The following is a 27,924-nucleotide window of genomic DNA, read 5'->3' as shown; positions in this document are numbered from 1 at the left end:
TTGAAAGTTTTGACTATGCACATGGTTAAAAATTTTTTTAAATCATAAATGGGTAAATTAACTCTTCTACCCACTTCTGCTCTCAGTTTCCCCCTCCAGTAGAAATTACTCTTAACCATTCTCAATATAACTATCCTTTTTAAATAAAGACTTTATTTATTTATTTTTAGAGAGAGAGGAAGAAAGGGAGAGAAACATCGATGTGTGAGAGAAACACCTGTCACACGTGCCCCGACTGGGACCAGGGACGCCCATAACCCAGGCATGTGCCTGACTAGGAAATCTTTCACTTTGGGAGACCTGAGCCACCAATGGTCAAGGCTAAACGTATCTTTAAACCAACCATTTTTACCTCTAGGTGGCAGCAAATACTAATCAAACTAACAAAGCTGATGGAAAGTAAGGGTAGCATTTTAATAAAAAGAGTGGGTGAATGTCTTAGGAAGGAATTATGAGAATATGAATGTGAATTCTTTGTTTTTATGAGCTTTAAGAGGAGTTACATTAAATGATATTGTCTAAAGCTCTAAAATTATCTTTCATATTGCTACTAGAATATAATTTCTTAATCACTAGCAATTTGTTTAAAATATACAGAGGGTATGGGAACTCTGTACTTGCCATTCAGTTTTGCTGTGAATCTAAAATTGCTCTACAAAGTAAATTTTATTAATAAGAAAGAGAAATACTAAAGGGGTACCTTGCTTTTAAAGGTGGACATTTCTGGGAAAGGTTGAATGTAATTAAATTTTTATCATATTGGGCTGGCCAAAAAGTTTCTTTGGTTTTTTCCCATAAGATGGCTCTAGTAGCATTTAGTTGTCTTTAACTTCATTCAAAACAATTTCATTAGATTGTATTGTGAAACCTGTCATATCAGCATGCATTAAAAAAAAAAACATCAAAATTGGTGAATTTTTGTGTAGCCATTTTAATATTGAAGATGAAAGAAAATATGCAACGTTTTCAGCATATTGTGCTTTATTATTTCAAGAAAGATAAAAACATAACTGAAAGCAAAAATAAGATTTGTGCAGTGTATAGAGAAGGTGCCGTAACTGATTGAATATGTCAAAAGTGGCTTGCTCCACGGTTGGGTAGACCAGTTGAAGTTGATAGCGATCAGATCCAGATCAAGACATTAATTGAGAACAATCAAACGTTACACCATAATGGAGATAGCCAACATACTAAAAATATCCAAATCAGTAAAATTATTGGTAAAAATGAAAAATGTGTCTTGTATTTTACAGAAAAAACTAAATGGACTTTTTGGCCAACCTAATACTTTACCATTAACTTACTTCATAATTGAGGAGATAACCTATTTTTATTTGTAGTGCAGCCTTAAGTTTTTGAGTCATTTACCAGTCATTTCCCAAGTAAAGAACAATAAAATTTAAAATATTTAATAGAACCTTGCGGGTAATCCTTTATTAAGTCGAAAGAACTCCAAAGTAATATTAATAGTCATTTCCCTAATTTATTTAATGTAAGTTTGGATTTTTGCATTTCCTATTTAGTGTGTAACAGCTTCAATGAGAGACCATTCACATACCATACAATTCAGCCATTTAAAGTGTAGGATTCAATGGTTTTCGGTATATTCATAATTTTGCAACCACCATCACATTGTAGCTATTGCTTTACTTTTTGTGGATAGAAAAGAAAAATCCCAGCAATAGAAAAGATCCCTGACTGGAGATGGAAAACCTGGCTTACTAGTCTCAGCTCTGCCCAGCTGTGAGCAAATCTTTGGGCCTCTAGTCTTTGAAATGCAAAGATTGAGCAATTCATTTGCGTATTTAAAAGACCACTAAGTTTCTTCTCTGTGTATGCCAAAGGAATTAAAAGAGGGAAAAAAAACACCACACTGGTATCTTGGGAGATTCCGTAGTCCAACATCTAATTAATAAGATTTCACCCAGCTCGAATGTTCAGTGTTTCTTTTTGGTCCGCAGGCAATGACCATTTAGAAAAATTAGCCTTTTTGGCCATTTGGAATGAAAAACTTCCATGGGAAGGGTCATTTGGTTAATGGTTGGGTATTTGAACACTAGATTGGGCTGTGTACTTTGTGACTATAACTTCACTGTTTCCTATTCAAGTACTGTCTCCATGTGACTGTATTATAGAGGAGACCACATGTGACTTTCTCTTTTTTTCTATTTTGAAAGGTACTCACAAATCTCTTAAGTTGGGCTTTTGAAAGTCCCTTCAAGTGTTGCCCCTTCCTCTCCCCAGTAAAGATTTTCTCCTTGGCAGTAGTGCTAATGCTATCTATGTGGTTCAGATGGGGCCATTTCCAGTAAGATACAAACAGCTATTCACAAATCTGAGGGCTTTCTTTTTTTCCCAGGCCTCTCTGGCAGTGTCCCAAGAGTTCACTGGCTTTTCACTCTGAACAACAAATAACAGTGCTGCTGAAACAAGTTCCTAGTTCACCTTACACTGGAGAACCAGATCAGCACAGTAGCAGACTCTTCTGAATTGACATTTTTCCTTTGAGTAAGGATGCTTTTATTTACACTCTCTTAACCTTAAATAGCAAACAGACTGCTTTTTAAAAATAATCTAAGTAGAACAACTTAGAGAATAAGTGGTATCACATTAAATAGGAAAGTTTCCTCAAACTTACTCTTTTCTTTGCAACTTTGATTTGTTAGCATCTCAGAATAGCTTCTGTTCTCATGGAGTTTCTATGAAAGCTACCAAAAAAAAGAGGTGAAGAATTATTGAGCAGGACTTGGTGAATGAGGGGGAAGAATAAGAATTTGGAGGTGAGGATTTACAGAAATTTGGAAAGAGCTCTGAACGAATCAGGGACCTTGATCCTCGTTCATTGTGCCAATACTTCTCATGGAGAAATCTTTTAATCCCTAGGCTTCAGCTTCCCCATGAGTAAGATGAGGATACCTTCCTACATCCATGATTCTACATGGAATACAAAGTTTGGGAAAGTTACTCAAGAAATAAACATAGGAATTATTATTAGGACCTTAACATTTGTTTTAATCATCTTTGAAGAAAAGAAGTTAACTAGAGCAGATCCCTAACTGATGCATGAGAAGAATTCAAATTATTTAGAGCTGGGTTTGCCAAACATAAGGGTGTTACTCTGATTTTGCCATCATTATGCAACTGGGCAAGTCCTGCTGCTGGGCTGCTGTTTGGTTTTACTTTCTGCAGATGATTGCAGTAATGCTAAACTCCCCCAAGTGCTGAAAGGCTTAATTAAGGGCTAAGTTCTTGTAATTACAAGGGAGGAGGTGGTAGTATTAAATTAAGTGGCTTACCTAACATACGAGAGGTTTTTATATTATAAATATTTCCTTAGGAAAAAAGAGACAAAAGGTAAAAGATAAAATTTAGGTTCTCAAGCCTGATTTTTAAAATAGTTATGTTTTATGATATTGCTTTTACAATTATTTTTTTTTAAAACTATTCTTTGAGATACACATCGGTCTCTTTCCTTGCTGTCTAATACATTTTAAATTTGGAGTTTCTTATATGTATGTGTCTTTTATGTACCATCTTAACTTTGTCTGAAATTATCTTTATTCAACAAATAAAAGGCAATTTAAGCCCTGTTTTCTAGAACAGGAAGAACATATGGTGGTGGCACTAAATGGTTTAAAGATGGTGGATACGTTTGAGATTTGTGGTGTTCTTATTAGGGACTTCTAGACCCTTTCCTTATTTAGAAAATCAGAAGGAGCATGATAGTTTTCAAAAATTATGGCAGGAGCATAAATTGCCCCACTATTTCAAAGAGCAATTTGGCAATTTTCCTTCTAAGTATTTACCTTAGAGCAGGGTTCTCAATATGTGGCCCCTGGACCAGCCGCACAAACATTACCTCTGCACTTCCTAGAAATGAACATTTTCAGGTCTCATCCAGGCCTACTGAATCAGAAACTCTGGAGGATGGTCTAATAATGTTTTAATAAGCCCTTTAGGGGATTCTGTTGCTTGCTAAAAGTGACAACCTTTGGCCCAGAGAAACTCTTGCAATATGCACCAAGAAATACATAAGGAAGCTTACTTTAGCTAAGGGTTCATTTGTAATATCTCATTTACTCTTCCCAGCAACCTTATGAGCTTGATTCTGTTATTAACCCCATTTTATTGATAACAAATTATGCCAATAGTCACACAGTTAGTAAGAGATGGAGCTGGAACTTGAACATATTCTCTTAACTACAGTGCAGTCTTTAAAACCTAGAATTTTAGAATAGACTAGAGCAATTTATATTTTCATGAATTTGGGGAAGGCCAAGGACAGCCACTTCAGCTGTATATTCAGGAGAAAAATTTATTTTATTGATCAAGGCATTCACTAGTACATTAGGCACTTCACATTATAAACTCGTTCAATCTTTATAACAATTCTTTGATACATGTCTGTTATCCCCATTTTATAGATGAGAAATTAACTAATTTGCCCAAATTCACACAGCTAGTCAATACCTGGACTTGAGCCCATACCTATACCCAAAACTCATGTTCTTTCTACTGTAGCTAATTTTCTTTCCTTTTTTTTAAGTCAAATTCAAAATCAGTTCAAAATAGAGTATGAACTATTCAGGTTATATATGGATAACAGAAGATTTGAGTTCTAAATAAAGAAGTAAAATTTTGCCTTTATCCATCATAAAATTAAATGAAGAACAATGAGATTATAAAATAAAAATTAAATTTCCAAAGGGACATTTATTCCATTTCTACTGACTTCTTTTTCAAACCCCATTTAAGAGAATTATTTATTTGGTTTGTTTTTTTGTTTCCTGTGTCATGATTTTTCTGATTTGGCACAAAACAGGAAGTTCTGGGACTGCTTATTAGAATAATTATTATTGTGTGTCAACTGACCTAATATTCCAAGATCTTTAGGGCTAAGTTTGGGACAGTTCCATTGCATGTGTAAACCCCTTAGCCTGAGCAATACTCTTCTGGGATTTTTCTTCTGAATGTTCTGCTTTTTTCAGGTGAAAATTGTAGCAATGAATGAGAATGTCGCTCTTAGGTCAGCCCTAGATAAAAATCTGAAGAGTGCTGTGACCGCTGCTTTCCTGATGCTCCCTGAAAGCTTTTCTGAAGAAGACCTCTTTATAGAGATTGCCAGACTCTCCTATTCAGGTTAGTAGGTTTGGTGCCCGTATTTTCTGCAAGAAGATTTGTTGTTTGAAGACCATACAAATACCCTACTGCTCGCTCTACAATAGCGCTGTAGCGACCTTAGTTCCAAATCCCATTACTTCCCTTGTAAGTTACTACAAAAACCCAGTGATTTGCCTCTTTGCCTCCGAAGTCTCTTCCTTTCCACATCTGTACATAAATTACCCCAGGACAATCTTTTGGTGGTTGTTATTGTTAATTTTGAAACAATTTTAAACTTACAGAAAATTTTCAATAATAGTACAGAAGACCCTCTCCGCAGATTTACTAATTTTAACATTTCACCACATTTGTTTGATCATTCTCTCTGTCAGTGATTTTCTAACTTTAGTGAGCAGTCTCCTGGAGGGCTTGTTAAAATAGACTACTGGGCCCACTCCCAGAGAGCTGATTTTAGTAAGTCTGGGGTAGGGCCTAAGAATTTATATTTCTAGCAAGTTCCTGAGTAATGCTAATGTTCCTTCAGGAATCCCACTTTGAGAACCACTGTTCTCTCTGTATATATAAATATACTGTATTATGTATTTTTTTATGAATTATTTGAAAGTGGGTCTCACATCATATTCCCTTTAGGCCAAATACTTCCAAGATGCATTTCCAAAGAACAAAGACATTCTCTTTCAGTTTTCAAATTCAGGAAATTTAACACCAATTCAGAACTTTTATCAAATTGATGATTCATATTCCAAGTGTTGTCAGATGTCCCAATAATGTCCTTTATAGTGTTTTTTCTCTCCAGTGCATATTGTATTGAGATGTCATGTCTCTTATCTTTTCATCTGGAATACTTCCTCAGCCTTTGTCTTATACGACATTCACATTTTTGAAATCTACACACCAGTGATGTTTGTGTCCTGATATGCAGGGTTTTCTCACTTCTACACAAGTTTTGCGGAGACATTTGAGGATCATGCAAATATCCTGCTTCTTATCAAACTTTTCCTCCTAGGTTGAGCATCCATTGACGATTCTTGCTCAAACCCATCCTTTTACTATGATGGTTACAGAGTGGTAACTTTCCAACTCTACCCCTTCTTCTGCATTTATTTCTCTAATAAATATTAACTTCCTTTTCCTTTCCCTTTAACCGGTTGTGTTTCTCAGAGGGAAGCTGAGAGGATAGAGCCCTGACCCCTCACCCTAGCTGCAACCAGAGGAATGCCACTTATTTGTTTAATATATTAAGGAAAAGTTGGGACAACTGTAATAGAACAACAAAAGAATAAATTAAAACATAGTATAAGCAGGGGCCTAAAAAATGTAGTAAGGAGCTATATAAATTTCGTAAATTGCATTTACAAAAAGTAGTCTTCTACTTTAAAAGTAGTTTGAAAACCAGTATCTTAAGTAAATATCCCCTTTTCCAACTTTTAAGTATGAGTCAAAAAAACTATGCTCAAAATATTGCAAAAGCAGTTTGTTAACTTTTTGAATCCCTGTACAGATAAGATTTCATGGAAATGTAATGCTGAAAGAGACCTTAAAGGTCTTGTTCTTCAGTGTTTTCTTAAACAGTCTAGCATGACCACAGCTACAACTGCAACACTGTGGAGAAAGGAAGTGAAATAACCTTGTCTTTGGTTGCTTCCAGTTTCACGTGGCTGCATCCCTGCTGTTCAATAAAAGGTGGGGGAGCAGCAAAGAGTGGTGTGGCTGTGTACCTGGATGAATGGGTTTACATGCAGCATGTGAGGAATGGGGTCACTTTGGTAGGGAATTCCCTCACCTTGCTCCCTGTGAGAAAGATGGACCAGAAGTCTTTTATTGACTTTGTGGGAGGAAATGCAGAAGCATTCTCTACTTTGCCCACACTGCAACCACTCTTCCATTTTTTTCCTGTGTCATCAACATCACTATAGAGGCAGCTTCTAGGAGTTTTCTGTAAATTCTGAACATTGACTAAAGAAGTTTGTCAGCAACATAACTGCTATCCCCTATTAGCAGACTTCACATTAGCATTCAAGCTGCTATCAGTCTTTAGCTGATGTTTGCTTTGCCTCCTGGGAGAATCATGTTTTTATACTCCTGGTTTCTTCTGTGCTATGAGACGTATCCAAGTTGTTCAGTAAATACTTTCTTTTTTTTTTTTTAATGTGTTTTATTGATTATAATATTACATTTGTGCCAATTTCCCTTCCCTCTGCTCCCCTCCACCCGGTGGCCCCCCTCCCTCCAGTTGTCCCCCCCTTTTAGATCATGTCCATTAGTTGTGCATACAGTTCTTCTCAACCTCTCTCTGTCTATTCCATTCCCTCCTACCATGATCCTTAATTCCTATATCATCTCCCTCCCTCTCCCCATTCCCCCTCCCTGTTGACCTCCCCCCAATATGTTCCCCGTACCTATAGTTCTTTTCCACTCTCGTTGCCTGTTTAGTTTGCCTTTGTTTCAATTCCCTAGCTTCTGTTGTTTCTTGTGATGCAGTTTTCATTTTAGATTTCATTGTCTTGATCCTCCTTTTTCTAAACCAGTCCCTTTAGCATCTCATATAACAGTGGTTTGGATCTAATGAACTCTTTCAGTTTTATTTTGTCCTGGAAACACTTTCTCTGTCCTTCTATTCTGAATGACAATTTCACTGGATAGAGTATTCGTGGTTGTAGGTTTTGGATTTTCATTACTTTGAATATTTCTTGCCAGTCCCTTCTTGCCTGTAGGGTCTCCCTTGAGAAGTCAGCTGATAGTCTAATTGGGACCCCTTTGTACATAATTCTTTTCTTCTCTCTTGCTGCTTTTAAGATTCTCTCTTTATCTTTAATTTTTGACATTTTGATTATAATGTGTCTTGGAGTGGTTCTCCCTGGGTCCAGTTTTTTTGGAACTCTCCTTGCTTCCTGGACCTGTATGTCTATTTCCTTCCCCAAGTCTGGGAAGTTCTCCTTTATTATATTTTCACTCAATTTTTCAAGTTCTAGTTCATCTTCCTCGCTCTCTGGCAAACCAATGATTCTTATGTTGGGCCTTTTATAGCTGTCCCAGAGGTTTCTGATCCTCTCATCATTGCTTCCCATTTCCTCTCTCTGCATTGGTTGACTGCTTGTTCCTTCTCCATATTCCAGTTTGTTGAAATGAACTCTGGATTTTTTTTCCTCACCATCTGTCTCGTATGTGGTTTTGTTCCTTTCGTTATGAGTGTTTTTCGCTTCTTTCTCATCTTTTTCCAGATCTTTTGTGAATTCTGTAAGCCACCTGATAACAATGGCCCAGAACTGAGCATCTGACAGGTTTCTTATCTGTTCATCTGTCAGGTTCTCCATCTGTTGCCTGGTGAGCTGTGCCACCGGGATTTCTATAGCTGTCTGCCTCATTTTGACAGATGCGTTTTGTTTTCTTGGGCCGGCTGTAGGGGGCAGTGCCTGTGTACTCGTAATGACCCAGAGACCGGCACCGTTCGGCAGCCTTTCTTGCTGTGCTGTGGTGCTTTGTCGTCACAATCCAGCGACCGGTGCCTGTCCGCGACCTATTTCGCAGCCCTGTGGCGCTTTCTTTGGGGGCGGAGGTCCAAGATGGATTCACACAGTTATTCCACTAGGAGACCGGGATCCGTCCTCCCGCCCCCCTGGGCCTCACTGTTCAAGGCGATGTGGTGGCTGCTTTCCCCAGCATTGGGGTCGCGAGCTGCCGGGGGTCCGACTGCAGCCGGGGTTGTTCTCCCCGCCGCTGTCCCAGGTGCGACCGCAAACAGCACTGCCCTCTTTAACTCTTACCTGCCCAAAGGGCGCCGCTGGTTTATAACTTCATATGTTGGGCTTCCGTGTAGTTTTATTTTCTGGAATTTCTAGTTATCCTTTGTTTTGAAGTAGTTGTATTCCTCTCTAGTTGTAGAGGGAGACCTAGCATGTCCGTCTAAGCCTCCATCTTGGCCGGAAGTCCTAGTAAATACTTTCTGACTAATGCGGTATCTTTTATAATATTTATTAAGGTCTGCTGTATAGCAGCACTGTACCAGACACAGAGAGGTAGGTAGGTGGGCATATAAATAGATAATTTATTCCACATTGAATCCTCACACAGCAGCCCTATTTATTTAACAAATATTTATCCTTCCTTGTGCCACACATTTTGTGCTAGGCCCTAGGTGTACTCTAGTGAACATGACAGGAGTAAAATATTTCATGGAGCTTATGTTCTTTTAGGGAGAGACAGACAATAAAGAAGCAATAAGGTAATTTCAGATAGTGGTTAAATGCTATGAAGAGAAGTAAATGAATCAGGTTGAGGGTAGGGGCATCTTCACAATGGATAGTCAGTGGTGACACCTAAGCTGAGATCTAGCTAGTGATAAAGAGCAGCCCTGGGCTGTTGGGAGAAAGGCAATCAGAGAAGGGGAGTTGCTTCTCAAGAGTCAGGTTTCAAATCTTGGTGAGTCTGACTCCAGCTGTCTCAGTTTCCAGTCACTCCCATTTCTCATTTAGTTTCCTTGTATTTTCTTGCCGTTATATTATTTATTGCTTAATCCAGATTTGGATCTGAGAATTTGGCCAAGTATGCTACATTACTCATTTCAGTGAGGTTGGCTTCTTATTGCAAAACTTTGGACACACTACTTGGCAAATCCTCTCCAGAGAGAACTGGTTACAACTCTCTGCTGTCCCTAGCTTATGAATTAGACACTTTCCAGAAAGTCTTCCATAAGCCAGTTGATTAGAACTGGGAACATACTTTGCCATTGAAACAACATAATATATCCGATGGTTGTTCCTAAGCCAGGACACAGTATAATTAATGGTTGCCTACGCTATAATATTCTGGAATTAGACTAGAATAGTGAGGATAGGGAAGGATGCAGCCCTGCAGGTAGATATCTTTTCATAGGTATGAAATCTGCCCTAGGTAGTGTGTTGAAAGGCAAGCTTTTCCTCCTGCCTTTCCTAGGTTTCTGAGAACCCAGTATTCTTGAACGGATCAGATTCTATAATTTGGGAAACCACCCAAACCTCCCAAGTCCTCAGAATATTCCAAACTTTAAATTACCCACCGATCTCATTTTATTTACAACTTTGACATTTAATTGTCACCTGTTTCTAGTTGAAAGATAATATGTTGTCCCTAACTTGTGAAGTTCAGCATTTCTCCCTGGAAGGGGTGGAGGTGTGGGGGGAGGGAGACCAGGAAAAAACAGTATTTCTCCATGTTATTGGACAAGTTCCTGCCAGTAATTACTGGCAGAGGCAAGATTTATCAGTATTACTAGTGGTAATAATAGCCCTTTAACATGGTATTTAAGCATCACTTTGACTGCCCTGGAGTTAGTATTTATGGCATTATTGTTGTATGTGATGGTGAGAAAGGAGTAGGTGGAAGATGAAAGCCTGCAGGATTGGAGAGGAAAAAGCTTTCTAATCCTTTAGTTATTCTTAGAGGTCAGCATTTAAGTGAATAGAAAAGGAAAACCAAATAAACTTTAAAGTTCACCTTGAACTTTCTTATGTAAGTACAAACTATAAAAATGACTAATTTAGGTAATGATCCTGGTTTAAATTTATCAAGTAAATTAGCATTTCATGCCTTATAAAGAACTGAAGATATAATTTTTGCTCTGAGAAACTTCACGTTAATCAACATATGCAGTCATATTGTAAGGGACAAAGAAGCCAATGACTCTCAAACCAGTAGGAGATAATTAACAAATGAATCATGGAAAAGGGGGCCAGGAAATGACATTCTGCAGCTCCTCACACATATCTCTGGAATCCAAAGGAGGAAGATTGTCATCACCAAACACAGAGAAATGGGAAGATGTAGCTTGATAACTTTGCAAGTAAGTTGGAGATAGACCTATAACTAGATTACTCTTAGTTAATCATACCCTTCCCTGGCTGGTTTGGCTCAGTGGATTGAGCGTCGGCCTGCGAGCTAAGTGTCGCTGGTTCGATCTTCCAGTCAGGGCACATCAGAGAAGGAAAACTCTGACTCCAAAAAACCTCCGCTGCCTTGCGGCATACCTCTTCAGGGGAAAGGCTAAGGGAGTAAACCCCGACAGAAAATCCGGAGCCGGAGTCCCTAAGGCGGTTTGACGTTGTAGTCAACACCGGCAACTCCTGCGGCGCACCTGAAGCCAAGCTGTATTGACTCCGTCTTTCCCTTGGATCCTTCAGCTGCGAAGAGAGGGGGGGTCTGCTGCATGGGCAACAGCAGACCCTCCATATCACCCTGCCCAGGCTCTGTAGCTTCAGCTTCACTGGAGAGGACACTCCAGCGTCATCGCAAGATGTCGATTCAACACGGGAGGAGACAGATACCGTATCACTCCCGAGTCGGACTGCACAGCCATTCTCGGCGGTGCAGATGGACTCTTAAGAAGCTACACCATCGTCTCTCGAGACGGACGGCTGCCGACGACGAATCATACCCTTAGTTAAGTATTTAATCATGTTAGGCTGTGAACCCAGATTAACCAGTAAAGGAGAAATGGAAAAGAAGGAGAGGGGAGGGGTAGCTAATCGCATTAATATAAAACCAGTTTACTTGGTCTACTTGGGGCGCGCATGTCTTTGGCTGACTGTGCCCGGCTCTGCAGACCCGTGAGTAAACAAACGCCTCTCTTTGCTGCTGAAGTCCTGTGTCCCGGTGCTTTATTGTGAGTGTTTCTCACAATAGTGTATCAGTGGTAGAGTTACAAAATAGCACATGTCAGAAAGAAAAGGGGATGTGTAAAGAACATGGCTTGTTTAGGAAAGGAGTAGATTGATGTGACTGAAGTCCAAGGCTTATGACAGGAGTAAATAGCATTTATTATTTTGTGCAGGAATGACTCTCAGTACTTTTGATTTAGTAACTAGTTTATTCCTCACAACAACCCTTTGATTTGGGAGTTTTATTATTGTCATATTTTATAGGAAACTAAGGCCCAAATCTGTCCAAGGTCAGTTGTCTGCTAAATTAGTAGATGTTGGAGCTGAAATTTTAGTCCACACTCCTAACCATTTAATTTTACTGCCCCTCTGCTATTTTGAAGAAGGGGTTAGACTCACGTCAGGTTGGGTAGGGCATTGAATACAAAGTGAAAAACCAGGTGGAATTTGACAATCTGTACACAACTAGGAGCCATAGAAGTTTTCAGGCATTGCAAGGTAGTCTGAGATTTGTTGTGCAAGGATCATTTTGCCAGCACTGTGTGGGAGAGAAAGAAACTAAAAACAGGGAAAAGTTTTATTTTTCCAGCAAATAATTACAGGAGTCTCCTATACCAAGCACCCTTTTAAGCTCTGGAGATAAAGAAAGTAAATAAGGCAGTCGTTACCGCTGCCCTCGTGGGGTTCTCATTCCAGTTGAAAGTGTGGCCTATAGTCGGCACTCCGTGTGTACTTGTTGGGTGGCTGGACAGGGAGAGGGAGAGCAACGACTATGACATGCCAAGGGCTTGAGCCAGAGCAGTGCCTCAGTGAAGTGAGCAACTTTACATGAAAACAATCAACATTAAACCCTTAACTACTTAAATTAAGCATCCTATTTTGAGCCTTGCTTTTTAAAAACGTAATATTAATTCATGGAAGGCAGCCTTAGTAAAATGTTTAAAGCCAGGGGTGTCTGGAGCCAGATGCCTGGCTTTAAATCTTAGCTGTACCCTTAATTAACTTTTTGGGCAAGTTTCTTATTTCCTTAGCACTCAGTTTCTTCATCTTTAAAGAAGGTTTTTATACAGATTAAATTAAATCATATAAAGTGCTTATCACAGTGCCTAGCATAGGGTGAGTGCTCAATAAATGTTAGCCATTATTTTAGATATGTGTTTGCTTGTATTAACACAGCTACTTGATATAATAGACAACAGAAAGGTAAATACTACATTCAAACCCGAGTGTGAATACTTGCTTTGTAGAGGTGCTTGACCCTTTCTGAGACCATTCTTATTTGTAAAGTGGAGATAACTATCTCATAAAAAGGTTTTCAATGAGATAATATAATATAGAAGCCCCCAGCATCATACCTCATTGATCGTTGGTGCTCAGAAAATGATTGTTATTATTATTTATTACTAGTATCATGCATTATTGCTGGCCACATAGGTTTTCCCAGTTTGAGACACCGTGTTTTGCTCAATCATTCAGTGATTGACAGACACTCAAGTAGGGTCTCCATTTATTATTGTTTTATTAATGACACTGCTATTGAATCACTTTAGACAAATTGGTAGGGGCAAGGGTACAGGGGCCACTGACTTCCTTAGACATCTTCTTCAAAGTAGAATTATGTAATTATAAGAATTACAAAACTTGCTCTGGCCAGTGTGGTTCAGTGGATCGAGCACTGGCCTGCGAACCGAAAGGTCGCTGGTTCAATTTCAGTCAGGGCACATGCCTGGGTTGCAGGCCAGGCCCCCAGTTGGGGGTGTGCGAGAAGCAGCCAATGGCTCTCTTTCTCACACATGGATGTTTCTCTCCCTCTCTTTCTCCCTCCCTTCCCCTCTCAGTAAAAAAAATATATAAAATCTTTAAAAAAAGAATTACAAGACTTGTTACATGTTGATAAATAATGTTTGCCAAAATTAGCAGAATACTGAGATCAGGTGGATTCATTTGGCCCTTTACAGTCCTTAGGAATGAAAAGCACCTTCCAGAACTCTTGTGTAAGAGAGAGAATGGGTTTCTTTCAATGCCAAATTGTCTGAACACAGGCTCAGTTACTTCTAGGAATAAGACAAAGCAGGGAAGAAGTTTCATTGCCAGTTGAGTGATTCTTGGAGAAAAAAATTAGAAATGGGTGCCAGCACTCTAAAGTGTGAGTAAACATCCCATTTCTGGATCCTGGTAAAAGTCAGTAAAGAAAATTGTTTTCTGGAGTGAGAGCTATTAAGATTTATTCCATGATAGTCACACTGTCTGAAACCTTGGAAGCAGCATCATTTGATGACTTGCATATTAGGGATTAGGTATTTCAGAAATTTGGAAGCATATTTCTCTATGCTTGGCAACCTTGAACTTTTGCTGAAAGCTTCATTTGGAACTCTTTGTACTTGTCACTTGCTATTTCTGAGAATACAACACTCCTGAAGGTATATTAAGTGTCAATAATACCTTAACATTTATGGATTATTTACTGTTTATCAGATATTGTTATTTTTAAACTTATTTTTCAATTACAGGTAACACTAATTCATTTCAGGTGTACAGCATAGTGTAAGACAACAATTACATGATTTACAAAGTGATCTGCCCAATAATTCTAGGGCCCACCTGTCGGGTATTATTCTAAATGTTGTACAGGAATTAACTCATTTAGTCCTGAAATGTATAAACTGTTGCTTCCATTTCACATTTGAAGATACAGAAGCCCAGAGAAGTTAAGTAGCTTATCCTGGGACGTGTAGCTTGTAAAGCCTGAACTAGGATTTGAACACAGGCAGTCTGGTTCTAGAGCCCTCACTCTTAACCTTTCACTTTTATATGAAGGGTCTGTCATGGTTAGTGTCATTCCTGGTTCACACCTAGGGCACTCTTCCCCCAAGGATCCTTGCCCTCCACTCCCTGTCATCTTTTTCTGTTTGTATTTTTTTCACAGCACTTTTCACCATCTGAAATACTGTTTATTTTATTTGTTTGTGGGTTTGCTTGTCTTTGGTCTATGTTCCACCAGTGAATGAAATTCACTGAAATTTTTATCTGGTTTTGCTCACCCTATTCCAGTGCTTACTAGGTGCTCAGTACATAATGAATGAGTGAATGGATGGATGAATAGTTGTGATATTGGTTCCTTCCTGAACCAGTATCATAAACCTGATTTCTCCCCATTCTTCTCCACACCCATCCATCTTGTGTTCTGCAAAGTATATAAAAGAAAAAGTTATTCAAATTTGTATTATTAAGTATATCAGCTATTTATTCTTATCTCATTCTCTTCCACATTCCCCTTAAGTCTTCGGCAGCCATGGAGATATTTTGAGGATGCATTTTGAATTGGGTGTTAGACTACCTCCTAGAAATACTACCTCGGTTATCTTTGAATAAATAAATATTATTTTGTCCACATGCAAAAGAATAAGGTTGGACCCCTAATTTATACCATATAAAAAATTAACTGAAAATGGATTATAGCTGTAAGAGCTAAAACTATAAAACTCTTAAAAGAATCACTTTGGGTTAGATAATAGTTTCTTAGATATACACTAAAAACACAAGCAACAGAAGAAGACAGAGATACATGGGACTATATAAAAAGTAAAATTTTGTGCTACAAATGATACCATCAAGAAAATGAAAAGGCAACCAGCAAAATAGGATAAAAGATTTACGAGTCACATATCTGATCGAAGTGACTAGTATTCAGAATATATAAAGAATTCTTAGGATACAATAAAAAGACAAATAACCCAACATGGAAATAGACCACAGATTTAATAGACATTTTTAAAAAGAGCATAGAAATAGTTAATAAGCACATGAAAAAAATGCTCAGTATCATTAGTCATTAGGAAATTACCAATGAAAACCACAGAGACACCACTTTTCACTATAATGGCTATAATCAAAAAGACAGACAAGAACAAGTATTTATCAGGGTATAAAGAAATTGAAACCCTCGTACACTGCTGGTGGGATTATAAAATGATATAGCTGCTTTGGAAAAACAGTTTGTCTGTTCCTCAAAATATTAAACAGGAGTTACCATATGACCCAGCAATTCTACTCCTAGGTATCTACCCATTCAAAATGAGAACATATATCCACACAAAAACTTGTACACAAATGTTCATAGCAGCATTATTCATAATAAATAGCCTAAAAGTGGAAACAACCCAAATGTCCATCAACTGAGGAATGGATAAATAGAATTTGGTACATCTATCATATGGAATATTTTTTAGCCATAAGCAGGAATAAGTACCACTGACTGCTATACAACATGATGAACTTTGAAAACTTAGGTTAAGTCATAAAAGATCATATTTGGTACAATTTCATTTATAAAAATGTCCAGAATTGGCAAATCTGTAGACAGAGAATAGATTATCTTTGCCTAGGACTGGTGGTAGAAGGGCGGAGGAAGATAGAGAGTGTCTACTAATGGATACAGAATTTCTTTAGAGAGGCAAAATTTTCCAAACTAAGATGGTTAAATAACTCTGTAAATATACTAAAAGCATTGAGTTGTATACTTTATGTGGGTGAATTATATGGTACATAAGTTATATCTCCAAAAAAAGCTGTTAAAATGAATATTATTTTGCCATATCAACCTCCAGTTTGGCCTACTGTTCTTAAACACTGCCACCTAAGAAATACCCCACTTCCGTAACCTGCACTGGAGATCTGATTTTATATCACTTGCTGCCTTAGGTAGGGTGTTTATCTTTGTATCTCCAATGTCTAGCACAGCTCCTTCTACTTACTAGCCACTCAAATATTTATTGAACTGAATGACGGTAGTGTTGCAGTTAGTTTAAGAGGGGAAAAAGTTAGCCAGTCATTATCTTCAAAGACTTGGCTTCCTCTATCTCCTATCCTTTGCCCGTTGTGTATGTATGTGTTTATGTGTGTGTGTGTGTGTGTGTGTGTGTGTGTGTATTATAACAATATCTGATATACTATTTACAAAGCAGTCTCAAATACATTAAGTCATTTAAATCTAAAAGCAACCTTGTGAGGTTAGTATGATTGTTACAGCCATTTTATAGAGAAGGAAACTAACTCAGAAAAGTTCATCTCCAGTCACCCTAGGACATTTCCAGACTTGAAAGCCAAGGCCTTTCCACTGTACTTCACAGCGCTTCACATCCCTACATTCATAATAAGGTCTCTGACCACTGATAGCATGCCAGAACCACAGAGAAGGCCAACTACAGGTGGTTTACAAGCCCCTGAGTTTGTCTCATTGCAGAGTCAAGAGAAATTATCCTTTTGGTTACCTATTTTATTAAGTTGGCTTGAGGAGTCAAGAGTTAAACCCATCAGTAGAGGCATAAGATAAAAGTCAGCAGTCAGTTTTTCTCAGTTTCTGTGTTTTGTTGCAAACATCTCTGAAGGTAAGGAAAATTGATTCTTATGATGAGATGCTGGTTCATGTTATGCCCATGATTTTATTTACTTTGTTCTGAACAAATGGATAATAAGCCTATCTGCTTGCTGTTTCCTGTGGCTGAGCTAGTTCTGCTGCACAGCAGTTAGGGAAATTCAATTCCACGGATATTTATGGGTATGCCTTCCATGTGCCAGGCAATATTCAAGGAGCTGGGGAGACGGAGATGAGTGAGCCCCAGTCCTTGTTCTCAGAGGGGCCATAGTATTTTCCAGGTCCTTTAGCATGGCATGCGATTGTTGTTTTTGTTTGTTTTTTTGTTTTTTGGAGGATTTGGATTAGTTTGCATTTACACTTTGGTATAATGCAGTCCCTCTCTCAGAAAGTTGCTATCTAAAGCATAAGAATTTTTTGTTGGTTGAATGTACAGAAAAAGAAAAAAAGATGCAAATGTTGAGAACTCACCAGTAATACAAACTGGTCTTTCACTTCAGAGCCAGCCATGTTAGATTCAGAGTCTGATGACATTTCATCCCCTTGCTAATCAATAGAATCCACTTATAGACTCTAAATAAAAGCATAAGGATTTACACAATTGAAATTCATCTTCCTTTCCATTCACATTTGCCAAGTCATCACATCTCAGCATCCTGTGAATTTATTTTAAAATGCTAGAAGTAATATGCCGACATTGCAGAAGTGAGGGCAGTGGAGGAAAATTACAGAGTAAAACTAAATCATCTCAAATGTCACTACCCTGATACTGAAAGGCAGCTGGATCTTGCGCCTCAGTCTCTCCTCACCTGTAAAATTGGGGATAATTAGACTAAACAAGACAGCAGAAGTAAAGCACACACACCCACAAAAGCCTACAATAAACGTATATCCTATTAGAGCAAAAATAACCATTTTTATATAGTTCCTTTGTCTTGTTTTTCCTGTTTGTTTTTTACAAAGTTGTTTTCTTGTACTTTTATATCCTGTTTCCTTTATTTTAATCCTCACCTGAGGATATGTTTGTTTTTAATTGATTCTAGAGAGAGAAGAAGGGAGAAAGAGAAACATTGATGTGAGAGAGAAACATTGATCGGCTGCTCCCCTTACTGTATGTGCCCCCCAACTGGGGACCAAACCCACAACCTTTGGAATATGGGATGATGCTCCAACCAATTGAGCCACCTGGCCAGGGCATGTCTCCTGTTTTCTTATGTGACCATTTTCCTCTTGCTCTGTGTGATTACTGTAATTTTTAAAAATTGATTTGAGAGAAACATCAATTTGTTGCTTCACTTATTTATGCATTCATTGATTGACTCTTGCATGTGCCCTGACTGGGGAGGAACTCACAACCTTAGCATATTGGGTCAATCTTCTAACCACCTGAGCTACCCAGATAGGGCTGATTGATGTAATTTTTAATGGTTGTACACTGTTCCATGGTTGGGTATTGGTGTACCAACATAGCTTATCCATTTCCTTGTTGTTGGACATTTGAATTGTTTCCAGTACAATCCAAATAGTATCTACCTGAGAGGATAGATCGTGGGTTAAATGAGGTAATACAGGAAAGCACTTGGAACAGTGCCTGACACCAGATGCTCAATAAACTTTACCTCTTAACCTCTGTTTGGGTTAATTTCTTTAGACTCATTCTCCAGAGATGGGTTTCAGCAATTTATGATGACAATAGCAATCATCCCAGGTTTTAAATATTTAACTCTTTCCCTTTAAAAGTAATAGTGAAAAAACAAGTTCATCCATATTTGGGCAGCTTGTTATGAACAGAATTCACTTCTGCTCATTGACCTAAAGAGTCAGACCTCCTTTCACGAAGGTTGGGTTCCAGAGGCTATTTGTTTGCTTTCCTGAGCTTTCAGTCCCCAGCTGCTTCCCACCAAATTGTAGCATAAGTTGGTCTTGAGAACCAGGCATATTTTATTCCTTACTGAAGTATATACTATTGTATATCTTGTTATTTTTTCTACAACAACCAACAGTTTGCTCTTAGAAAATCTGTTGTGGCATGTGATGATTTTGATGATCCCTCCCTGCCCCCCATCCACCCCACACCACCCCACAAAAGATATCGGCCAGGGTAATCATTTGTCCTGGTTTTCCCAGTTTGTACTTGTGCCAGTGGACTTACTCAAAGTGCTCCCATCATCCTCAAAAATGAACTAGTTTGGATGATAAGTTGTCATCTCATCAAAGGGAATCCCTCAGCAGCTGGGGTATCTGACTCACTTGCTACCTCATTACTCCTCCCCTAGCCAACTTTCTGTGTGTCCAACAAAGGTTTCAGCCACATTGCTTTCACCGAGCTTCACCTGGGTGGGAGAGCCTCACATGTGTCTAGCCTTGAATTAATATTATCCTAATAGGCATTCACTCAAGTTTTCCTATTTTATCACCTCTTCCCCCACCCCCACCCCCCCATGTCTTGCTGATAATTGTCAGTGGCATAGGCAAGACAGGGCACTTTAAATTTGTTTCAAAAGTTGCTCTTTGTCCTTTGGAATGATTTATTTTGCAGCTTCATTCATTCCACAGGCAAATGTTCTGTTTCTCATTTCTCTTCACTCAAGATTATAAAAATTATATCTGCTTTCAAGTTCATCTTAAATGTAAACAAGATAATAGGACTTTTAACACTTGCTGCTCTTGCCTTTATCAAATATAATAAGGTGCTTATATTCATAAAGCACCTAAAAAGTCCTCAGGCAAACACAGCAAACAGGTCCAAGCTGAGTAAGCAGTAACAAGGACATGCCTAAGGTGATTTCCATGCTTGGTCAGAGGAAGCGTTTTGTTCACAAGATGAAAGTTTGTAAGCACAGAAGCTTCTGCATTGGAAAAGCAAAAACAGATTAGCTTGCCAATGATGATTACGTTTTGTAACTAGGTAGCTATATTTTAACTGTCATAAAGGGCTTTATGATTTGGGAGACTTTGTTTTTCCCCAAACAAGTACCTGCATTCCTTGGGCAATGTGTTCACTGTTTTAAGAAGGAAAAGGAAATGTTCTGAATGAGGGATGCCGCCATCTTGAACTAGTGGAGGATCAAACTGGGGCTGCAGTCCATAGGTCAGAGTGTGGATTATCAATGAAAATTTTAATTTTTGTTTTAACCAGGTGACTTTCGGATGGTGATTGGAGAGGATAAGACGAAAGTGTTGAATATTGTAAAGCCCAACATAGCCCACTTTCGTGAGCTCTATGACAACATACTACAGGAGAATCCACAAGTGGTGTATAAAATCCAGCAAAGCAGACTGGAGGTAACTGTGGTAAAAAACTGCTACCGTTTCTAAGGCAAGATCTATTTTAAGGAGGAAAATAAGGATTAGAGCAGTATAACTAGTATGATAACATTTTTTTTTCACTATAGTTTCTGTTATTTTAAAGCAACAGTTTTATCATCTGAAACAAGCAACCACAAATGAAAAATTAGGGCCAAATCACAGTCCTCAGGACCCAGATGAGGAATAAAGAAAAATTGTTTATAGCCATAAGTACTTTCTTTACAGTTTTCCTTCTGTCTCTTGGGCTGGGGCACATTTTTTGCCATCACAGACTGACAACATATTTTTAAAAGTAAGTTTTGTATGTAAACATGTTCTTCTGTATATTTGGAATAATTTGAAAAAAGATAACAAAAGAGACTGGTAGTAAGAGGCTACCCTTGAAGAAGGGAACCAGGGCTGATCTGGGAGCATGGCTTCTCTTCACCATATATCTCTTTTGCCATTTGAAGTTCTTACTATGCATATTAATTACCAGTCAAAAACAAGTGAAAATAAACTCTCAGATTACTCTCTTTCTGTCCCCAATCCCATTTGCCTTTCCAGAGGTAATCTTTCTGACAGTTTGGCATTTAAACTTCCAGATATTTTTGTGTGCATTTTTGGATGTATTTGTGTCTGTAGACATGTATAAAGCAGTTTGATCTTTTTTTACTTGGTTTTGTTTTACATATTCTGAAGCTTGTTTTTATCCCCCTTTTTTATTTTTATTAAGTCTTGTGACTCTCCTTTTGATACATTAAATAAAACTTTCAAGGTATTTTTAAGGTAATATTAAGTATTTGAAAATAAATATTAAAGAATTTTTTCTTTCAGAAACATAATTTGGTTTAATATTTATTTTAACTATAGAAACCTCAGGATTTATTTATTTATTTGTTTATGTCCTCTCCCGAGGACTTTTTTCATTGCTTTTGGTGAGAGAGAAGTATTGATTGGTTGCCTCCTGTACACGCCTGGACTAGGAATCATAAGCACAGGGACTGGGGATCAAATGCTCAACCTAGGTATGTGCCTTGACCAGGAATCAAGCCCCCAACCCTTTGGTTATGGGATGTTGCTCCAACCAACTGAGCCACACTGGCCAGGGCCAAAACTTCAGGGTTTTGTTTGTTTGTTTTTTTGATTTTAGTATAAAGAACACTGTATTTTACCTTTTCATACTCTTCTTTGAAATAATAGGGGCAACTAATATTATACTGAATAAAAAATTAATGGAACTTTTAGAGCTGAAAGGGAACTTAAAAAAAATTATTATTTTAAACATAAGGAAAGAATAGAGAGTATCAAGAAATGCCCAGAATACCCACCATTCCACTGAGAGGACTTTGCCATGTTTACATCAGATTGAGGTTTTTTGTTTTTAATTTTCACTTTTCTCAAAGTAATGCATGCACATGGTTTAAAAACCAAACGGTGCCTCAAAGTTTATAATAAAGTGTGGAGTTTCCTGCTATAAACCTTCCTACATCTCAGTGCAACTTCCTAGAGGCAACTGCTTTCCCCTCATTAGCTAATTCTTCTGATGTTTGCCTCCTATTTCTATATAATGATTTGACTCATTTCTTGATTTTTAAAAATTTTATACTTTGTTTTTGTCATCGTCTATGAAAGATGGGATATTTTACTATTATGCCACCCTCAACAACATGCACACGTGCGCGGACACGCTTTCTCTCCCACCTCTCTCCTCTTTGCTGCACATACAGTTATTTCATGGTTTTTGGTTAGGTTAATATTCAATACTTACTGTATTACAACAACTTACTTTACTTTATTGCTGAGGTACGCTACTCTTGAAATTTCCTTTCCTTCCCTGTACAACTGTTTTCTTGGAATTAATAATTGTCTCATTTTTTTCACTTGTTTGATAATCTTCATACCTGTTGCTAGTTCATCCTCCTACTCTCTTATAATTCTGTAAAACTTCTCCCATTACAAACTCATCAGGAATTTTCTCGGTTTCTTGTTTTTCTTGGGGACATTTTCTTGGAGCCCTGTATCCCCCCTTCCTTTCTGAGGCTTTGCTGCACAGCTAACTCTTCTCCTGAAACTTCTTTTCATTAGCACCCTGATAATGTTTTTGCCTCTCTTCTTTGCTAGTTTTTGATTTTCTGGATCTTTTATCTTCTTTCATGGGTCCACTTTAGTCTTAATTAAGTATGCCTTTCTAATAAAGGTTGTGAGAAAAGTAAATTTTTAAAGACCATGTACATCTGAAAATTCTATCCTTGCAATGATGAACAGTTTGGACTAAATTTAGGTTGGAAATAATTTTTTCTCAGAATTTTAAAATCATACCTTCATTTCTTCTAGTTTATAGTATTGCATTAAAAAGTCTAATGATATTCAGATCCTCTCTCCTTCGGATGTGACCTTTTTATCTCTCTGACATTGTTTAGCACCTTTTTCTTTTCCCAGCATCCTTACATTTCATGACGATTTGCCTTTGTCTTTATATGTCTGTTTTTCATTTATTATTCTGGTACTTCATGAGCCTTTCAGTCTGGAATTCATGACCATCGATTCTAGGAAATTTTCTTTTATAACTTTTTTAAAGATTTTATTTATTTATTTTTAGAGAGAGGGGGAGGGAGGGAGAAAGAGAGGGAGAGAAACATCAATGTGTAGTTGCCTCTTGTGCACCCCCAACTGGGGACCTGGCCAGCAACCCAAGCATGTGCCCTGACTGAGAATCAAACTGGTGACCCTTTGGTAAGATTTGTAGGCTGAGTTACAGTTCAGCACTGTACCTAATCTTGAGGCTATAACTGATACCCATTTTCTTCCTCTCCTACTACCCATCCTGAATTCCCTCACCCTCACTTCTGCTTGTCTAGATGAGGTGGCCCAGACCTTCATCCCTGAGGATTCTAAGACCCTTGTCACCCTGCCCATCTCAGGCTGTGGCTACTGCACTTGTCCATTTACCACCAAAATTGGGCAAGGGATACCAAGGCATGTGTATCAGCAGCCCTTCCTCCTGATGATTAGGGTCAATTACTTGTGCCAACATGATATGACTCATTTCTTTGTCTAATGGACTTTTGATATGGATTCTAAAGTAATTTGTGGCAGTCATAGCTTTAAGTTTAATCAGATGCTTGCCCTTGTCCTCTGGGAGAAGTAGTCCTCCTCTGGTAACTATGACCTCTAGACCTACAGTTCTAGAGGTGTGGAGATGGGAAGCACATAAGTTTTCAATTTCTTGCTCTTTCTCTTCTCCTCCTGGCATCCCTATGATCCAGATGTTGGCACCTTTAAAGTTGTCCCAGGGGTGTCTAAGCCTCTCCTCATCTTTCTCAATTCTTGTTTCTTCATTCTGTACTGGTTGACTATTTCTTCCTTATGTTCCAAATCATTGATATGAACCCCAGCTTCCTTTCATCACCATTGGTTTTGTGTGGATTTGCCTTCATTTCACTTAATATAGCCTTCATTTCTTCACTTATGCATTTGTCGTACTTAATCTTGTCTGTCAAGTCTGTGAGCATCATTATCACCAGTGTTTTGAACTCTACATCTGTTATATTGGCTATCTCCTCGTCACTTAGTTTTCCCACTGGAACTTTTATCTGCTCCCTCTTTTGGGCCATACTTCTCTGCTTCCTCAACTTGACAGGCCCCTGTGTTTGCCTCTGTATCTTAGGTAGATGTGTCACACCTGTTATGTTATCAGGGGCGGATCTTAGCTATTCGCCAGTGCAGGGTGACCTATTTCACCACATTGTGGCACTGTATGTGGGGGAGGGGTCTAAAAGGAAACAATGCCAATTGCTCAGCACTCGCCCCTTTTCCAGACACTTCTCCTGCTTTCCGTATGGGACTGGCACCCCTCTAGCTGTTGCCCTGGTTGTCGTTCCCAGAGTGGGTGGGTTTGCAGACATTCTAGAACCATGGGGGCCCTCTAAACAAATGAACTCTGCTGAGAGACCGGCAGTTTCTTCCACTGCCCTAATCCCCACTGGTTTTCACAGTCAGAAGCAATGAGGCTTTATTTTCCCCGGCACTGAAGGCATGAGTGACATGGTCTGGTCTGGGGCTGGGATCATTCCCCAGGTGTCACTCCCAACTTTTATAATGTATGACTGCTCTTTCCACTGGCCAGTCACAGTCACTGCCTTGCTGCTGCCACCACCGCACCACATCCTCTCCATCCCTTCTCTGCCCCTCCTACCTATTTGGATGAGTATTGCTTTTTTATATCTTTGTTTGTTGGACTTCCTTGAAGTTCAATTTTCTGGTAGTTGTGGTTGTTTTTAGTTTTGAGGTAGTTGTATTTCTTCTTATTGCTGTGGAGGGTGGTGAGGCATGTCTACCTACGCCTCCATTTTGGCTGAAAGTCTGCTGGCATACTTTTATGTCACTTGGTAAATGGGTCTGAGCATTATTTCCAAGTGTGGACTATGCTGCCTGCAGAACCTGAGGAGGCCTACCAAGCATTATACTTCTTTCTTAGTGTGAGAGGTGTGAGATGCAATAAGTTTATCTTTACTTTGGAGAGGAAGTCCCAGCATGCTCCAGACCACTTTACCCCTAAAAACGTCATTGGTTTGATAGGTTCCTGAAACTTCATAGGGTTTATCTTCTACCCTCCAGAGTATATATATCTACCAAGGCTTCTAATGTACTTGCCTACTGTTCTCACCAGGTGACAGGAGCAACATATCACTGAAGTAGTGGACCAACATGAGACTATAAAGAATGTCCAAATAGTCTGGTTTCCTTTCAAAATCTTATGACAGATGGTGGGGGAGTTAGCGTATCTCTGAGGCAAACCGTAAAGTATATCGTTGTCTATCCCATATGAATGTGAGCTGCTTCTGATCCTCTTTCTTAATAGGAGCAGAAAGGATGCACTTGCCAGGTCTGTGGCCCCATCCAGATACCTATAGTTCTTTTGATCTGCTCTGGCAGGTTTATTAACTCTGGCACAGTAAACATAATTGGGACATCTACCTGGTTGAGTTTGTAGTAACCTACTACAATCTGCAGAGCCTACTGCAGTCTCCAGAATCCATTTGGATTTTTGTGAGGGCTGCCAGACTTAATGGAGTTATGATAGCAACCATCAACTCTTGTATTAGGGTTCTCCAGAGACAGAGAGAGGTGGGGGGAGAGAGAGATTATAAGGAATTAGCTCACATGATTGTGGGGAGCTTACAGGTTTGAAATTTGCAGGGCAAGTTGGCAAGCAGGAGACCCAGGGAAGAGTATATATGGTAGTCTTGAGTTTATGGACAATCTAGAGACAGAATTCCTTCTTCCCCAGGAGATTTTAATCTTTTTTCTTACCGCCTTCAACTGATTAGATGATGCCCACTCACATTATAGAGGTTAATCTGCTTTTCTCAAAGTCTACTGATTTAAATGTTAATTACATCTAAAAAGTACCCTTACAGTAACATCTAGATTAACATTTAACCAAGCTACTGGACACAATAGCCTAGCCAAGTTGACACATTATATTAAACATCACACCCCTGCATCTTTTAGATCACAGGTGACACTAATCTCTGAGGATGAGGATGGCAGTTTCAGAGGCTCCTACTTCGCTTTCCACATTATAAAGCTCCAGAATGCCACTTAGAATGTGTATTCTAGGACCATTCCTGGTACCAATTGTGTAAGATCAGGATTGCGCAGATTTTAAAAGACCTCATCTGATCCTGTGGTGGCACCGTGGAGCTAGATGGGGCTTCTTAGTTGTCCCAACACCAGGCAGAGACACCAGGCCTTTGTACTTCTGCACTGGATGCAGGCAGCTCACTTTAGTTGAGGACAATTCTGGGAGGGACTCTGAGAAAGTGTCAGCTCTCACTGGAACAAGTACTTTGGCTCTGAAGCCAACCGGGATCTGGGTGATGCAACACAGCATCCACAATCGTATGACCGTATCAGCTTTTAAAAAAATATCAGCTTTACTGAGATATAATACACATACCATAACATTCAGTGGTTTTTCGTATATTCAGAGTTGTGCAGCCATCATCACAGTCTAACTTCAGAACATTCCCATCTTTCCAAAAAGATGTCTCATACCCATTAGCAGTCCCTGGCTTCCCCTCCCATCAGACAACCACTAATCTACTTTCTGCCTCTGCAGATTTACCTGTTCTATACACTTCATATAAATACAATATGTGGACTTTTCCCATATCTGCTTTAAAAATGCAGTTTGACTCATCATATAACTGAACGCTTTCACTTTCATGTCATTAAAACATGAAGAATTAAATAGTAAGGATAACTAGAATTTAACAATTTATTTGAACACATCACGTAATATTTTATCTTTAAACACATTTCCAAGCAAAAATTCCAGTTCATTCTTTTCTGCAAGAGAAAGCAGTGACAAATACTGTTTTGTAATTCCTCATAGTACTCAAGTCATTTTGGCTTCTCTAAAATTCCTGGGAATTTTATAAGTAAAACCTTACAGAAATATATGGTACTTGTCACTAAAAATATTCAGCTCCAAAATATGAGTCCATAAATGTCATTTATAGCATATTTTACCAAAATAGCCTCTTTTTAAATCATTCTCTAGTCAAAGCTAAATAGAGGTTGAATTCTGTGAACTTAGAATCATGTAAATGATAAATATGAAATATTTAGGTTAAAAAAAACTTCACCTTTACTGGAGCTACTAAATAATAGCATTTTCTTCTTATTTGCATAGATTTTGTAGATAAATCTAGAAAAGCAAGACATTGGCATGTACTCAATAAATATTTGTTAAATAAAAGTGGTAGAATGAGTTAATTCTAATTAAGAAAGTTGATCATGTCTGGAAAATGTAAAATTAGATTAGTACATTTATTTGTCTAATTGTTTTCATACTGTTCTTTTAAATTTAATACCTAAACATTTGTTTAAAAGAATACAAGAAAGATTCTTACTTGGAAAATAATGTGATGAGCTGTTGAGGGCAGTGTTACTGGTTCTCAACTTGGCAGGCAGGCAGTGTTTACAGAATTTTGTGAAAATTTAGTCCCATGAAGTAAAGTATATTAGACTGAGAATTAGGGAAAGTAGGTGTGGCCTCAGCTCTGTGACTAAATTTTGATTCAAAGATTTCTAAGTCAAGTTTGATGCATAGTTTAATATGTTTTATTTCTGTATTTATCTTTTAGTTTGATGTATTTTAGAATATGTCGGGAAGAGAAATGACTGGTATATCTTACTCCTGTGTAAGAAATAATGACAACTAACATTTATCGGTGCAGTTACTCATTCTCTTATTCAACCAATGTTTTTTTGAGTACCTACTATGTGCCAGGGGATTAAAAGGAGTATGATTAGTTTTATCATCACTTTATTCCTATAGTTTATGAAATACAGCATGGTATGTAAAAGACCCTAAAGGCAGGAGACATAAATTTAGTTACCACTCTCTTAGTGGCTCTGTGATCCTGGCTATGTTACTCTGTGTCGTTGTGTTTAAAATGGAAGTAGTAATCCGAGAGCCTGGATTTGCTGGCGCCT

At 38.4% G+C, this 27,924-nt stretch overlaps 1 protein-coding gene across 2 annotated transcripts in view; it reads left to right on the top strand.

Annotated features, from left to right (window-relative positions):
• The window catches only part of TAMM41 (TAM41 mitochondrial translocator assembly and maintenance homolog), a 57,134-nt gene that overhangs the window by 8,232 nt on the left and 20,978 nt on the right, over positions 1-27,924 (top strand). For both annotated transcript variants that reach the window (XR_016512411.1, XM_090284186.1), the window contains exons 4-5: positions 4,989-5,139; positions 20,267-20,412. Coding sequence is in view for 1 of the 2 variants with exons in the window: in XM_090284186.1 (XP_090140312.1) it covers positions 4,989-5,139; positions 20,267-20,412 (297 nt within the window). In the remaining variant the exon portion in view is untranslated. The remainder of the gene's footprint in view (positions 1-4,988; positions 5,140-20,266; positions 20,413-27,924) is intronic.

The sequence above is a fragment of the Furipterus horrens genome, unplaced genomic scaffold (genome assembly GCF_987537825.1).
Source record: "Furipterus horrens unplaced genomic scaffold, mFurHor1.1.pri manual_scaffold_7, whole genome shotgun sequence".
Classification (NCBI taxonomy): Eukaryota; Metazoa; Chordata; class Mammalia; order Chiroptera; family Furipteridae; genus Furipterus; species Furipterus horrens.
This window is presented reverse-complemented; position numbering and strand designations above follow the sequence as displayed.